The 16,991-nt window shown below is 46.2% G+C and overlaps 3 protein-coding genes across 3 annotated transcripts; 2 read left to right on the top strand and 1 right to left on the bottom strand.

Annotated features, from left to right (window-relative positions):
• Positions 1–6,205: 6,205 nt before the first annotated feature.
• F5891DRAFT_958841 (uncharacterized protein) lies at positions 6,206–6,670 on the bottom strand (the record flags this gene model as incomplete). Its single annotated transcript, XM_041375593.1, has 1 exon — positions 6,206–6,670. The coding sequence occupies one exon, from the start codon at positions 6,668–6,670 to the stop codon at positions 6,206–6,208; it is 465 nt and encodes a 154-aa protein (XP_041221912.1).
• Positions 6,671–8,732: 2,062 nt separating this feature from the next.
• On the top strand, positions 8,733–9,381 carry F5891DRAFT_917693 (uncharacterized protein; the record flags this gene model as incomplete). Its single annotated transcript, XM_041373738.1, has 2 exons — positions 8,733–9,105; positions 9,188–9,381. Coding segments are annotated over 2 exons (567 nt in total), but the record flags the coding sequence as incomplete, so codon positions are not given.
• Positions 9,382–13,385: 4,004 nt separating this feature from the next.
• On the top strand, positions 13,386–14,114 carry F5891DRAFT_958798 (uncharacterized protein; the record flags this gene model as incomplete). Its single annotated transcript, XM_041375587.1, has 2 exons — positions 13,386–13,740; positions 13,795–14,114. 2 exons carry the CDS (start codon positions 13,386–13,388, stop codon positions 14,112–14,114), a joined length of 675 nt encoding a protein of 224 aa, XP_041221910.1.
• Positions 14,115–16,991: the final 2,877 nt, after the last annotated feature.

Raw genomic sequence — 16,991 nt, 5'->3', positions numbered from 1 at the left:
TGCGTTAATTCGTTTAAAGGGTTGTGACATTAGGTTTGAACTATAGGAGACTCCGACTCTCGCGTTACACTCTCGCATCTCTTTCTCTTTCGCCTGGTCGTGTTGGTAGTCACCACACCATTAGCTGAAACAGAACCGTTATACTTTTGCCCGGCTTAAATCGCCGCGATCCTTTGTTTCATCCCTTTGCTCATTTGAGCGCATTTTCCTACCTATCATCTTTCGTAGTTAGTAGTCCTATACCAGGCCCTGTCTTACCGCAGCCGCCAGTATACGGAGGTGTTCACGACATTAGGCGTGTCACTGCAACTTTGAGTGCTGGCCCAAAACCCTGCCTGCTCAACGTTACTATAGTTTCATTTTACCTATTCCTTTCTTCATACGCACGTAGGCATTTGTTTCGAGTCAATAGCGGAACTGTCTAGACGACAAACCGTGCTTTCGACCTACGAGGATTTAGCGACATACCCTAGTGAGACTCGCACTTGTAAGCTTCGGCTGGAAGAGTGATAACTTGTCCTAGGCTTGTACCCTCAGAACGGAGATTGCATTGTCCCTAGTTTTTCCCACTCGATCGAGTATAGTTACGTATCCTTCTTAGTTAGTATTAGGGAAGCATCGGTTGGGTTGATTTAAGAACCCTTCGATCCTGAAGTACGTGGTAGATCCGATCAGATATCGGGGACCGCTTCAGTTTTCCATTACATAACTTTCTTCTTTTCACCATCATTCCCTTTCGGAAGAGCCCTTACGAGCAGCTCTTCAACAGACATCAGTGAATCGGGTTCCAGAATACAACTGGCACTATGTCTGAATTACCAAACTCTCCTACGCAACCTGCACAGACGGTGATATTACCATCCAGTCCACAAGAAATCGTTGACTACATTCACATGTCACTTGCAAACCAAGCGGACAGTTTCAGGGTCAGAATAGCGGAACTAGAAGCCAAAAATTTAGCTCTAGAAGAAGCAAACAGACTCCTGGGCGTACGCCTGGAAATGCAAGAAGACGAGACTGTAAAAATACAGTCACAACAACCATCATTCGGCTCTGCAGGAGCTAGCCTACTTTCATCGAACTCTTCCCCTTCCATCAAATACTCCAAACCCCAAGACTTCACTGGAGAAAAAGACTCCATAGAACTCATGGTCTGGATATCCCAAGTAGCGCTATACACGGCGCAATGGCCCAACATCCAAGAAGGCCAAAGAATAGGAGTAATGCTCTCCTTCATGAAAGGCACTGCAGCCAAATGGGCGCAACCTTACATTACCAAACTTGGAAGGACCGGAGACGAAAAGTTGACCGTGGAGAAATTCTTGGAAGACTTAGAAGCCATGTGGGGGCAAGAAGATCGTGAAGGAAAAGCGATCAGAGAACTGGAATCCCTTAGACAAGGATCTTCCTCAGTTCCAGAGTACGCGGCCGCTTTCAGACAAAAGGCCGCACACACTTCATTTTCCGACTACGACCAGAGGCAGAAGTTCAGGCTGGGACTTCAAGACCGTGTCAAGATACAGCTCGCTCATGTCCGTTACGAGGACAAAAACACCATGAAGAAACTGGTGGAACATGCGATCCAAATTGGACGCAACTTCGAAGAGCTGGACGCGGATAAGAAGAAAACGACCTGGTGGACCCCTAAACAAGGCCCCAGGACCCCTGAATACAAACCTGGTCCAAGCAGGGAAAGCGACGCTATGGACGTCGACGCCAACAAACAGCGAGGTGCTCCAAAACCTCAAGGAAGGACTGGATCCTTCAAATGCTACCGCTGTGGAGGCGAAGGCCATATGGCTAGAAACTGCAAAGACGCAGTCGCACCAAAGGTGCAGGTGAAGGCTACTACAGTGCCAAAAGAAGAAGATCCTATTCCGAGTTGGTTCAAAGCTTGGGTCAGCTCCAAGGAAGGCAAGGGTTTTTAGAGGGGTCGAAGTCAAAGTCTGCGAACTTAGACCCGAACAATCGTTTCTCCATTCTATCTACGTTCTCGGATGTATCAGAAGTATATATTAAATCCAAATCTGAACATTTTTACATTCCGATCACGTTGAAGGGAAAGAACCGACAAGCAGATGTGAAAGCACTGGTAGATTGCGGTGCATCAACATTATTTATTAGCGAGAAGTTTGTGAAGAAAAACGAAGTCCGGTGCCATAAATTATTAAGGCCCATTCCGGTTAAAAATATTGATGGCTCGTTAAATGCCGCTGGATCAATGACTCATTACGCTGAATTAGGTCTAAAGATCGGTGACCATGTTGAAGACCAAGCAGCCTTCATGGTTACGGACTTAGGAAGCGATGATGTTATTATTGGCATAGATTGGCTAAGATATCACAATCCGGAAATAGATTGGAACGCTGGACGTTTTGCACTTTCTCGTTGCCCGGTTAAATGTATTACTAAAAAAGAACAAAGACAAAAAAATAAAGAAAAAAGAAAAGAACAAAAAAAGATAGAAGTGCCAGATCTGATTCCCACAGAAGAGGATGACGAAGAAGACATGGCGATGAAGAGGGCGACAGTTGAGGAAATAGAAGACGAAGAGTATCCTGGAGAATGGATCAAGTATAAAGCCTCGGTTGCCACGGAGCAGAAGGTTGCAGAAGAAGCAACAAAAGTGAAGAAATCGGTCGAAGAGATGGTTCCCGATTGGCTTCACGAGTACCTGGGAGTTTTCTCAGAAGAAGAATCTAAGCGCTTCCCTGAAAGAAAGAAATGGGATCATGCGATAGATCTTAAAGATGATGGCGATCTTCCGCCGAATGCGAAACCCTATCCCTTATCACCCAAGGAGATGGACACTTTGAAAGATTGGTTAAAAGCCGAGACTGCACTAGGACGTATAAGAAATTCACAATCTCCAGTGGCAGCACCTTTCTTCTTTGTGGCCAAAAAAGATGGCAAGTTAAGACCGGTGATGGACTATAGAAAGCTCAATGAGAAGACGGTTAAAAATGCATACCCGCTACCGAGATCTCAAGATTTGATTGATGCTTTAACTGGTGCCACAATGTACTCCAAGATGGATGTAAGATGGGGGTACAATAATATTCGCATGAAAGAAGGAGATGAGTGGAAGGCGGCCTTCAAAACGCCGTTTGGTCACCATGAACCAACCGTGATGTACTTCGGTTTAACAAACTCCCCTGCCACGTTTCAAACCATGATGAACGAGATATTCAGAGATTTAATTGATGGAAAGACCGTAGTTGTCTATATCGATGATATCCTCGTGTTCACAAATGGCAATAAGGAGCAACACCGAAAAGTTGTACGAGAGGTACTAAAACGACTAAAAGAGAACGATCTGTATCTGAAGCCTGAGAAGTGTAGCTTCGAACAGACAGAAGTCGAGTTCCTCGGGTTGATAGTGGAGAAGGGTGGTGTTCGAATGGACCCTGTGAAAGTAGAAGGAGTAATGAAATGGCCTGTACCCAAATGCGTTAAAGACATACAAGCATTTATGGGCTTCGCCAACTTCTACAGAAGATTTATCTTCGGGTTCTCAGACATCGCTAGACCAATGAATGATTTACTACGGAAAGATGTCAAATGGGATTGGACGGAGAAACAGCAAGATGCTTTTGATGAACTGAAGTCAAGGTTTACATCAGCTCCGATCCTAGTAATGCCTGACATTGAGAAGAAAATGAAAATAGAAACCGATGCTTCTGATTACGCAACTGGAGCGGTTCTATCTCAACTGATGGAAGATGACCTATGGCACCCCGTGGCGTATTACTCTAAGTCAATGAACGATGCAGAAAGAAATTATGACATCCATGACAAAGAGTTACTCGCAATCATTCGAGCGTTGGAGGAGTGGAGGCACTATGTGCAAGGAAAACCTCACCATGTGGAGATCTGGACGGATCATAAGAATCTCGAGTACTTTATGACGAGCCAAAAGTTGACAAGAAGGCAAGCTAGATGGAGTTTGTTCCTGGCGGAGTATGAATTTACGCTCCAACATAAGCCTGGTGTAGTCAACGATAAGGCCGATAAGCTTTCTCGGAGAGAAGACCACAGAGGGGGGGTAGAAAACGACAATTCTGATCGTATTTTGTTAAAACCGGAGTTTTTTACTGTAAAAGCTGCTAAAAGAGGTCAAGTTCTAGTGCAAGGAGAAAAACAATTGCTGAGAAAGATAAGGCAATGCACAGAACGAGAACCCGAAGTCGCTAAAGCGCTACAAACGCTAAAAGCAGCACCGGTACAATTGCGTAGAGGAGTCGAAGAATGGAATGTGGAGGATGGATTGGTGTTATTCCGAGGACTGGTTTACGTTCCAAACGATAAAGAGATCCGCCGAGAGATATTGGAGTTGTTTCACGACTCTCCACCGGCTGGACACCCTGGACGTGCCAAAACCTTGGAATTGATTTCCAGAAATTATTGGTGGCCTTCAATGACGAAGTATGTCCACGATTACGTAGATGGCTGTGATAGATGCAGAGCAACGAAGATTCACCCAACGCAACCACATGGTCCGCTTAAACCAAATGAAATACCAGCGGGACCTTGGCAATCAATCACTTGTGATTTGATAGTAGATTTGCCTAAAAGCGAAGGGTTCGACTCTATTTTTGTTGTCGTTGATCGATACACGAAACAAACGCACATCATGCCTACAAAAAAGGAAGTTGACGCTCGAGGAATCGCGAAACTTTTCTTAGATAACGTATGGAAACACCATGGAACTCCGAAACAGGTGATATCGGACAGAGGGACACAATTTGTTTCCAAATTTATGGGACAAGTGTCGAAACGCTTAGGCATAAAATGGAACATGTCAACGGCTTATCATCCTCAGACAGACGGACAAACAGAGAGAATTAACCAAGAAGTAGAGCAATATCTGAGAATGTTCACGTCTTACCGCCAAAACGATTGGGTAGACTGGCTTCCGATAGCAGAATTCGCTCACAACAACTCTGTCACTGTAACGGGTCATAGTCCATTCAAAGTACTCTACGGATACGATCCAGAGTTTACTTTTTCACCAAATTCCAATTCTAAAGTACCTGCAGCTGATGAACGAGTGGATGTAATGAAAGAGGCGAAGGAAGACGCAGAAAGTATGCTACGAATGGCGAATGAGCGGATGAAGAGATTCTACGATAAAGGAGTAAAAGACGCACCACAATTCAAGAAAGGAGATCTGGTCTGGCTCAATGCCAAAAATATCCGTCAGAAAAGACCAAATAAGAAACTCTCCGATCAACGACTTGGTCCGTTTGAAGTGCTAGAGAAGACGGGTGATGTAAATTACCGCCTGAACCTTCCAGCAAAATATCAGATTCATCCGGTATTCCACGTAGAATTACTCACTCCGCATTCCCCCTCGACCTTAGTCCAAAGACTTCCACATCATCGTCCACCGCCAGAGATCTTATCAGAAGGCGATTCCGAATGGATAGTACGAAAAGTCCTAGACTCGAGACTGCACAGATCAAAACTCCAATACCTAGTAGAGTGGGAAGGATATCCGATAGAAGAAGCGACATGGGAACCTGAGGAAAACCTTGAGAATGCACGGTTGAAAGTTCAAGAATTTCACCGGCAAAATCCGAAGGCATTAAATCCCCGCAAAATTAACAAATCGGTGTTCGAAACCCAAGAGTTTTTGGAATGGCGCAAGAAGTTTATTCGTCCTAGTTTCATTCGCGATGACGCTCACCCTAGAGAGGGGGTAATGTCACGAGTTCCAAATACAAACCATTATTCATTCCTTAATTCTAAGTCCTTTAAGCGCCCAGTCACAGCGCCTGTTCCTAAGAATATGTTTACTGTTGAAGAAGTTCCTATCATTGCGTCTATTGTAGAATTATCAGAGTCACGTGATCAATCGGACAATGCCGAAGATGTTGACGTCATGCCTCGCGACACTCTTGGAATGTTCCAGAGTCTTACTGCGGCTGCGGCACATGTTATGACATTATAGTTATATATAGAATCGTATGATACCTTTAATTATTCTGATTGGTTAGTTAGTTCATACTCAGTTTCGATCTCAGTTTCAATATGTGTATATAGGTAGCTTGTCATAGTCAGTAGTTCTTTAGTTCAAACCTCTTGTATCTCCAAGTGAGCAATCCAAGACGTACCTGCTGCCTTATCCTCTTTGTGATTATCTTGTTGTTTGAGTCCTAGTCTCTGCCCTGCGTTAATTCGTTTAAAGGGTTGTGACAACTGCTCACTTGTGCATGATAAAGTCGGCTAGCACATTGTCCCTTCCCCGCATGTTTACAACAGAGCCGGCGCTTGTGCCAACCCTAGTAATAGCTGCATCACCTCGGAATACATTGCCATCGCTGCTGAGAAGGGTGTTGATTCTCAGATGACAATGCCGCTTGAAAAAAATACAGAACTGACAGATGCGTCTCCCTTCATGAAGGGTGACAAGACAGTTGTGTACGTAAGGTTGTACAGTAGCATCATTTAAGAGGCTCTCGGGAACAGGAAAGCGCTTCGCGTTGCGCGAGCGATCAGAACATCGTGTAAGCATGGTAACCTGGCGAGGTCTGCTCCACGATGCAGAATATAGCCTACACCGCACATGGAATTCAAGAGTCTGATTAAGCTGTAAGCGAAAGACCAGGAGAAATTTAAGATAACTTGCCGACGATGTGGGTAAGATATACGTGCGAGTGTTGACCATTGTGATAAAGATAAAGGAATGACCAATGAAATTAGCTGTAGGCGACCAGCGCTGAAGATAACTGGGGAGGTGAGAGCGGGCGATGAGAGTGGGTGATGAGAGTGGGCGATCTTATAGTATTTTACTAACCCCAAAGCACGCTCCGCATGGAGTATTCTGCAAGCTGAATTCGTCATCTTTATTTGTTTCATGGAATGAAGCAACCACGGACAATAATCTAGCAGAGTATTGTAAGCCCACCTGATCTCAGACTTAAGACTTTGTAAACTGACTTTTTTGTTTGTAAAAAAATGGCACTATTGCCCCCGAACATCCGCAGCCTAGCCTCAAAAGTGAGAATTGTGCAACGTCGTTCACAATACAGAACACCCAAAAAGCGGATGCGATGATATCACAATTTAATTGTTAGGGTTGCATATAAGTGGGATAACACATATGGAGCCCAGAAACTAACGTTGACGCTACACTCTTCTTACTCAACCCTATTAACATGCCACGGCTGGAGCAGGAAGACATCCAAACATCCTATGATGCGAACTTGTTTGATGATGACGACATGGAAGACGATATGGAAGATGCTGCCGCGTTTCAAACCGCAAATAATATAGACTTCAGTCTAGCAAGGACGACTCAGATAGACAAGAGGGAGGCATCACGGATGGACCTAGATGATGCCACCGGACAGCCCCCAACTAGTTTCGATAAGGAGAAAAGGTTCAAGACGGTACATCCGAGTGTATAAGGTTAATGTCGAGCTCAGTGTCTGTCCAGGTATCAGATAAGCGTCGTATCAAGGAAGTAGATTACTCGGCGGAACTGCGCGAAACGGTGTACAGTCAAATGGAACAGATCAACCACATGAGACGTGAGATGCAAATGGTTCATAGTAAGCTCACTAGACATTACGGATATCTGGCTCACGGCCGTGTAGGAAGCTCAAAACCTACAACAAGCACATTTGTCCAGCATGGAAGATATCAGAAAACAGTGGGAAGTAGCTCTGAGAGAGCGGGAAGCGCAACTCACCAAAGAATTCAAGGTAAATCATTTGGACGCTTGAACGACAGACACCCGTTGATGACAGTGACAAGGCTAGCCGTGCTGAGCAGCACCAACAGCTTGAAGATTATATGAGAAGTCATGAAGCGGTCGGCCATGCGAATCGCGAGGCGGTAGAAACTAGCGTGCAGAAAATTCTAGAGGATAGTCGCAAACACTTTGAGCAAGAACTAGCTCAGCGTGAAGAAGAGTTCAATAGAAAGAAAGAGGAAGAGGTAAGGTGAATAACTTGTCATGAAAGGTGGTCAATGACAACCACGTAGTTTCTAGAATGCGAGAAAGCGAGATTCGGCGAGATGGAGCAGAGGCTGAAGTCCGAAGTCGATAAGTTGAGGGTGAGGATATTGATTCGTGGCTGATGAGTATGCTGAAAATGCCCCAGGCGGAAAAAGAAAGCGAGCTGGCCAACATGGAACAGCGGTTTTCCAGGAGTTACAGATTACCGGATAGGGATACAGAAATGGATGACAGCCCCCGTCCATCCGCAAAGCCATCGTCAGGTACCCCATGCCTTGATACCATCAAGAAGTTAAAGAGAATTCGTGGAATATCACGCAGGACTCGCCTTTTATCAGTACCTGCAGAGGTGAGTGTCTGGTATATTGTTGGATATGATGTAAACTCATGATACTAGGCGGACATGCAGGAAATCCATCAAGAACAATCATTCGAGAAAGATGCACCACGTCAACAACATGACACTTCACCTATGGAAGATGCGATTGCAAGAGGTGTGGAGGCCACGCTGAGGCGCATTCTCATCGAGAAAGACTTCCCGCTCGTCAAAAAACGCAGTCCCCAGAAGAAAAAGATAGAGGATGAAGAAATTCGGCGAGAGAAGGCTGCCGAACTGAGCTGCGAAAGAGATTTTCTTCTGGTAAGCCGCAACATAGTATCGAGTTTGATTCCCCTTACATTGAAGTAGGGAGAAGTGCGGCGTTTGTTGAAAGATGTTTTCAAGATCACTCAGGATACCAATTTCATAGTCCATGAGGCGGCGAGTCGCAAGGATGTCTACTCATATGAATACGAAGATGGTCCAGGTCCCGATCTAAAAAATCTTACCTTTGATCTAAAAAATGGATCCAAAACCCCCTGGAATAGCAAGATTATTGATGTACTCCTCGAAGAAATACAGAAAAGGTGCGATGAAGAGAAGTGGCCATTCCAGAGGTCAGAGGCGTATTTCAGGGAAATCCTTCAAGACCGTTACAAGCACTTGCATACGATCTGGACGGCCGCGCAGCCCAAGGTCACAGCGAAGGGTATACTGGAGACCCCCGTAGAGGTGGAGAAAAGGTTGATTACAAAGAAGGACGAAACACTGAAAGCGACGCGTCGGAGGAATGTATGCCCACAATCTCCAGATAATTTTAGTACTGAAGACTTCGCAGAAATATCGTCGTAGGGAAGCGGTTGTCGACAATCTCGTCAAACAAACGGCCGACGAAAACGAAGAAGACCTCCCAGCCTGGCGGTGGCTTCAACGTCTGATCAGGACGTTGGGAGAAGGTGGTATGAGTTCGGAGGAAAGCAATGTAGAAAACGACATTGAAACCGTTCTTCGTGTCAAAAATATGACATGGTGCCGAGCGGTAGAGCGGGAGATGGACATCGTTGATCACCAAAGACTTATGGACAACGATATCTTCGCCCCTCAAGGCTCAAAACCAATGAAGCGGATACGCGCAGCCGGGAATCCGACGACTTCCAGGGCACAAGTCGATGGGTTGCCTAAAGTTTTGTATAACGAAGGATGGCTCGCTGGTCTGACCAAGCGTCAAGTCGAGAGATTGACGATCTCGGAGAAGGAATTCAGGTGGATGAAAGTCGCGGTTGTGTAGACGAGATTCTGGGGAAGATGTCATGTTTTTGCAATGTGCAGATAGTAATGTACTCACTAATGAGAGAATTTTGTGTTGCTATGCCCCTCCACTGTATGTACGGTGGAGGAGTCGAGACGAGCAGAGAAACAGAGATGGTGTTTGATATGGTGTCCTACGAGGCAGTTGTCGAATTGCGCTGGGTGAAACCTATGCGGTGTATAACCCCTTCAGCAGTGAGTTAATGGGTGTGCTGGGTGATACTTACGCAGTGTATATATGACCCCTTCCCCGGGCCATGGACGATGAGCTCAACAGTACAAACGAAGAGCCAAGTGTACATCGATCGCTTGGCCATATCGTTCTTTACCCAGGCTTGCCTTAAGTGGGTGACCAATTGGTCGTTCACGTGTGCACCTACGTATGGTCTAGCGGAGGGTATTCTTAAGGATTATCCAAATCCGAACATGTCTCCGCATCGTCGGGCGTCAAGTTGACTGGGTGGACACGCAAGCAGAGCTCGCCCATCCAAACGGCTATGAATCCATCGAAAGAGTAGTGACGTTGGAACGAGTGTATTGAGAGTGAGCTTGATAGTACAAACTATCGAACTCAAAGAGATCTGTGAATGATGATCTCGACGGTACAAAACCATCGAGCTCGAAAAATCAGGGGCAAGATAATACTACCACAACCGTATGAAACAGTTGTAGTAGCAGTCTATAGTAAAGGAGTAACTTGGAAGTTGGAACCTTTGACGAAATTTGAGATGGCGAGACAAACAACTGTAAATAATATTACGTCAGCATTCTGATTTGAGATTAAGTCGCCCACCTAAAATGAGGCGGGAGGGGTCGGGGCGCTCAATGTTAGGATGAGCTCGATAGTACAAACTATCGGGCTCGGAGAGATCGGGGGGCGAGGAACTCAATGGTACAAACCACCAAGGTCGGAAACTTAAGGGGACAATACTACTACAAACGTACGAAACAGTTGTAGTAGCGGACTATAGGAAAGGAGTAACTTGAGACTTTGGCGAAATTTCAGATGCGCGACAAATAGTTACAAATACAATTATGTCATCATTGTAATTGACAATTACAATGATGACATAATTGTATTTGTAACTATTTGTCGCGCATCTGAAATTTCGCCAAAGTCTCAAGTTACTCCTTTCCTATAGTCCGCTACTACAACTGTTTCGTACAGTTGTAGTATCGTCTTACCCTTGCAAACTAACACAGCAGTTTGTACTGTTGTGGTAGTCATTTCCTAAACCAACACAACACTTTGTGGACTCTCCACTTGTCCCGTCTATTGTTACCCCAGAGTTCGATATTTGGTGGCCACAGCGGTTTTGTGGAATGATTACACAATTTTATTGTCAAGCCTGGTACTTAAGCTTGGTCGGTCGGTCTCCTTCCTCTCTCTCTCCATCATCTCTAACTCATTGGTTTGTACCATTGTGATAGTCCTACTCCTACTACTCCTCCTTCTAACACATTGGTTTGTACCTCTGTGATAGTGCTTACTCTTCCTCGCTCTCAACACATTGGTTTGTACCTCTGTGATACTGTCTACAATCAACGCCATGCCCAGCCAACTCAACATCTTTGTGCATGAGGGGAAGATCTACACCTCCCTCAACGCATCTTCCCTTCCCGACGACATTCCTCACGAGCCAGTCTGGGACCCCCGGGACGATCATGACGCATCTCTGGACGACAGCACTTCACCCCTCACTACTCGCTGGGTGTATGCAGCTTGTCCATGGTTTCCTCTCATTCCCTTGAATCCTAGCTTCGACGGTCCCATATTTGAGTGTCTAAACCACTCAATGTTTTCCCTTTACACGGAGGTCGACAGCCAGGGGAAGCACCTTCTCCATCGCGACATTAGAGAAAAATGGCGCGAACTAGAGCAGAAGTTGCTCTGGTGCCAGGAGCTTTTGGGAGCTGGACTCCTAATTCCATGGGGCACTGTGCTTCCACGCGCTCCCTCTCAATATGGGTACCTGAGGTCGCACTCAGACGCGAAGCTTGCTAAGAAAGTCGCACTAAGATCGCGCAATGCATTCCTACGTACTTGAACCTATCTTCAATCTCACCGTAACTGACGCATGTCTAGTAATCGCTGCTGCGTGCTCATGGCACATCATGAGCTGTCTATATCACAGATCAACCCGTCCTTGGATGGCTCTTCTGATCGACAACCCCCGAAGCCCCATACCGGCCGAATGGGTCCACAAATTATCATGTTCGTTTGTTGGAGATCTGTCGGCCAAAGTTCCGCGCACCGGCGTCATCATATCATCTGTCCATTGCCCTTGGGAGCTACAGCTCCCTATATTCGAACGCTTCTCAATCCCGGTCTGGGTTCACTGCAAGCAGAACAACTCTGCGTTCGACGCGAAGCTGCGTCACTATAACCCGTCCAAGGAAGCTGTCGCACATGCAATCGAGGCGCAGCGCATAAGTAATGACACCTGAGGTCAGAATGATGGCTGGGGCCAGGATGATGATGTGTGGGGTAAGCGGGATGATGGAACTCAGAGCGGGAGCGCCCTTGGGTGGGATACCAATGCAACTCAGCCTGCCCTTGGGTGGGATGCCAATGCAACTCAGCCTGCTCTTGGACGGGGAACCGCACCTGAGAATCCTCAAGTGGACCCTCGCTTTCCGGCCCCTCAACGACTCAGTAGCCAAAAGTCGGTAGAAGATTGGAAGACTTTTTTTACGCGATGCCGCGAGGAAAATCGGAAGAAGGAGGAAAAAGAATCCCCTTCTCAACGGCAATCACGTGAGAGTCGGGAACGGGCAGCGAAGAATCATAGTCTTCCTGGAAAGTCCAGTACAGCCATGGTATTCGAATGGCAACCTCAAGACGAGTTTGAGGGCTTTTTACTTCGCATCTGCCTCACAAAGGCTGAGGTATCGGGGACTTGGGGGAACTACAGCAACTCTATCAGGCTGTACGACTCATTCAGAAATGAGTGGGACTTGTGTGATCAGCTGGATCCCACCAGCACCCCCGACGGCAACTGGGAAGAAGACCAGTTCAATTTCCTGGACCCCATCCCTGATCCTGTGCCGCCACCTCCCCCTGTACCTCCATCATTATCCAGCTTCTTGCAGGATATTCGCACTTACTTCGGGTGTCATGAGGTTGCAGCCTCGTCCGATTACACCGAGGGTATTGAACACTTCATAACCCACTTACGATTTCACCTCGGCTTCCATCTGACGGCATCAAGCACTAGATCCATTGGTGGAACCTCCAGACCCAATGGTGGAACCTCCAGTGAGGTGCAGAATAACAGCGCCAGCACCAATGGTGGAGCCGTCAGATCCAATGGTGGGACCACCAGATCCAACGGTGGGACCACCAGATCCAATGCTGGATCTGCCGCTTTTGAAAGTTGGGTCAAGAAGCAGAAGTTCAACCACGTCTGCAACATTGTCGGAGATTCAGGTAAGGATGTCGACTCAATCTCAGACGTGCAAAAGCATGTCATTACATGCTTCGTGGGTTATCTTGTCACCCTCCCCACGTCGCAGTTGTCTGAGATCCCGGCCGATCACTGGGACCTGGGACCTGGCACTCCTTTGTCGGCGTCGAATGCGTTCATTCGAGTTTGCTATCTCGACATCCCCGGCCAGGAGCGACTCTACGTAATCCAGCCAAGCCAATCAAGAAGTCTCGTCCCATGGAAACTCGTGGTTCCTGACACTGCTACAGCTGTAATGTGCCTCCATCGTGACTGGGGGTCCGACATCTCGACCATTGCCCTCAAGCTCCTGCAAAAAGGTATCACGTTCAAGACACTGCAGCCCATGGCAGTTTCTCCTGAGGCTAGGCGCCCGCTCAGCGAACTTCGTACATTCTCGCTCAGATACTTCCGGCCCCCCTTCAAGGCCGTTTACGCTGATTATATCGCATATGAGCAGTACCGTCACGAGTTCATGAATGAAGATCGTGCACGAGCTGCTCTGCTTCGCGGTGGAATCTTATGGCGGCTAGCACTACATAGCCTTGGCTTCGATAACCTCCCCTTGGCCCTCATTGGCATTTCATGGGATGCTGTCCCATTTGGACAAATGCTCACCATCAACGGCGAGACTCACTTTGACGACGAGTTATCGGAAGAGGAGGTCGATTTCATTTGTGGGACGTATTATGTATACACAAGTAAGTTTTCTTAATTCACATTGACCCGCAGTGCGCTCAAATTTGAATCATCAGACAACGGATGCATAGAGAAGTTGTCTTGGTGGCCTAGGCCGCAGGCCTGGGCTGGGTCAGGGTTGGATGGGGGGTTCTGGTCTGCTCAATGCAAAAGCTGGTTCCAGACACGCCTTGAAAACATCCGACAAGGTGTTTCTCATCGCCGCGATTCATCCGACAACAATGGTCCGGTGAACAACACACATTGGAAACATGGACTCAAATTCAATGGAGCGACGAAGAAATTCAAGAAGAATCTTGACGCGGCATGTTCTGACTTTCTCACTACCAAAGCAAGTGGTAAGCTATCTTTTTTGTTGTTTAATGTGCAGCTCTGATGTCCTCTTAGCATTCACGGACAATTAGATTATTTTGTGTCACTACTGTACTGTACTATTAGAATATTAGAATACATGGGTACGGGGGAACGCATACGACGAAACATGTCCAACATGGGGTCTGCGACCCCAAAGGACTTAATCTGATGCGAAAAAAATTGTACTATTATAGAATACATGTATACCGAAAGCATATGACGAAACATGTCCAACATGGGGTCTGTGACCCCAAAGGACTTATTCTGATGCGAAAAAAATTGTACAAGTTTTCTTCAAACGAACAGAACTCTACTCGTGCACTCGTAAGTGGGCGATGAGCGGGCGATCGTTGGGCGATTAATTTTATCTGGAGACAAAACTTGATGTTTTATGTTCACGTTTTATTGTCAAGGGGTATTTTAAATTTAAACGCCCGTCTAAGTGGTGGCCCAAACTTCGTATTATGAGCAGGCATTTGGTCATGTGCAATGCTTAAAGTTTTTTGGAGTCTTAAATGTGAAGCTTCATTTCGAAGTATAGGCCAGCATTAAAGATGTATTTATATTTCTTATTGTTGATGGCATTCAGCCAGCAACAAAATGTTCGCTATTGCTTTATATTTTTCTTGTCACGCAAGATCTCTTTAACATTTGAAATTTTATATCTGCTTACATGACAAGCTAAATACTAAGTATTGCCTTGACATTTCACACGACATTCAGACTTGTCTTAAATATTGCGGACACCGTAGTGAAAGCAATGACAGCCGCGGGGACGACAAACTGCATTTTCTGCGCCTAGGCGCGGTCAATCATTTTAGATGAATTCAAACATCCACATTTCTCGAGCAGTACAAATTTTTTCCAAAAAAAACTGTACTGGTTAACTCCGAACTAGGTATTGCACCCTTCAACCATGATAACAAAGCGAAAGTTGAAACATGACTCACTGTCGCGACGTGCCGCTCAGGCTGCCGGCCTGATTTTCAGCAGGCCAGGCGACTCGCAGAGATATACGATATTCTAAGGGGCTCAGGTGAGTCATGTGGTTAAATCCTTGTTGCACAGCGACATGCTCACACAAACAAGGTTATCACAGCAATTTTCTACTTCACATGATAATCCTTGGGCCGCACATGCACTGACAGACATAGATGCTGTCAAAGCAACAACAACGGCGAGCAGGGAAAAACGTATTTTCGGTGCGAGATAATATGGGTTCTTCTGAGGGAGATCTTGAATGATGTCTCTGAGGATGAGGAAACACTGTAGGACAACGATCAGCTTTTTATATCCTGCATATACTTATGGGCATGATTCTCATCGATTTGGCAGAATTGTGTACTTCAGGGACGTCGGTTTTCATGTTCTATTGAATTCAAAGATCTGATTTACATCCCTGTGAGTCTCAGGTACCCTGAAGTTTTTCCGTTACCCCTCCTGAGTTCTGCCTTAGACCAGGGATGTACACCACAGATTATAATACTCCTGATCAGGTTTTGAGAATTTGTGCGGCTTAGCGGCAAAGTTGAAGTGTAATTATAGCCAAACATATGCCGACTCCCGAGTGCTCGTACTCACATCAATTCTACAAACATAGCTTTGCGCAGCAATCTGCCATCTGTTTTGCATGTTGATGTAGATGCACCACATGCGCTGACAGATATAGATGCGGTCAAAGCAATGACAACGGCGAGGAAGGAGAAACATGCGAGATGCTATGGAATCTTCTAAGAGAGATCTCAAATGATATCTCTGAGGATGGGGAAACGACGGCCAGCTTTTATATCCTCCGTGTTCTAATGGACACGACTCTGATCAATTTAGCAGAATTTGTCATTGCTGTCAGATGGCAGAAATTTTGGTAGAACCTGCAATAGCGTGTACAATTGATTACGACCATTGTATCATAACCTACCATATTACCAGCGGGACTGAACACATTTGAAACACTCGGCAAAATTAGGCCAAACCTTCGACAACACAGCGTCATCAAAGCTGCGGAAGCTGGGAAGTCCATCTGCCGTCGACATGCTCAAATGTACACTCGTGAACAAGTGGGGATTGCAGTGCAAACTGAATACAAAGATCAATATTAATCTTTAGTGAAGTTGGTATTGCAACTCATGTCACGTCTGCAGCAGGCACGGCCGGCCGAAATGAGTGAGGTGATGGACGCTAGGTCGCAGAATGAACCGGTTGTTCTTTAAAGACTAGCAGCACGCACATAGCACAGGTGGAGTGCTGCCAGAGACGGTTCAAATGAGTGATTTATGCGAGAGAACTCACTATCATGAACTACTATACTACCCAGGGATGGCAGGTCGTGATACAAGGGAACACGCTGTAGAGAATTATGCCTCTCATGGCGTGATATGGTGCTTTACACTAGGAAGTACATAGCACGAACTTGTAGCGTCACTCTGTGCACTACCCACAGCTATCTCTATATGACGCGCAGCTTTCCCGCGCAACGCGCGCCATGCGCGCACCATTCCCGCGCTTCGCGATGTATACGCGCGCGCGCGTTCCCGCGCTTGCGCGCCCTATGGCGCCAGCCATCCAGAAGCATCCATCCACTGTCCACCAAGCTCCCTAGTGCGTATATTTCCATTTCCTTTATTAGCATAGTTCCACCTTTATTTTTATCATGCATTCTCACTCATATATATATTTACATACCTACTCGGTAGCGCTTCGGCTCCGCTTGACCGCGCTTAGGCGCGCTATATAAGCGCCAGCAGTACATACTATTACTTACCTACTTTTTCCTACTTTTCACTTACTAGTTACTACCCACTTACTACTTAGCAGAATATAGTAGAAAGCTATTCCTTTACATTTTGCACTCTTATATCTCTTATCTTGCTTTATATCACTACTTAAGCTTAGTTTCTCA

The sequence above is a fragment of the Suillus fuscotomentosus genome (assembly GCF_016647785.1).
Source record: "Suillus fuscotomentosus strain FC203 chromosome Unknown F5891scaffold_56, whole genome shotgun sequence".
Taxonomy (NCBI): Eukaryota; Fungi; Basidiomycota; class Agaricomycetes; order Boletales; family Suillaceae; genus Suillus; species Suillus fuscotomentosus.
This window is presented reverse-complemented; position numbering and strand designations above follow the sequence as displayed.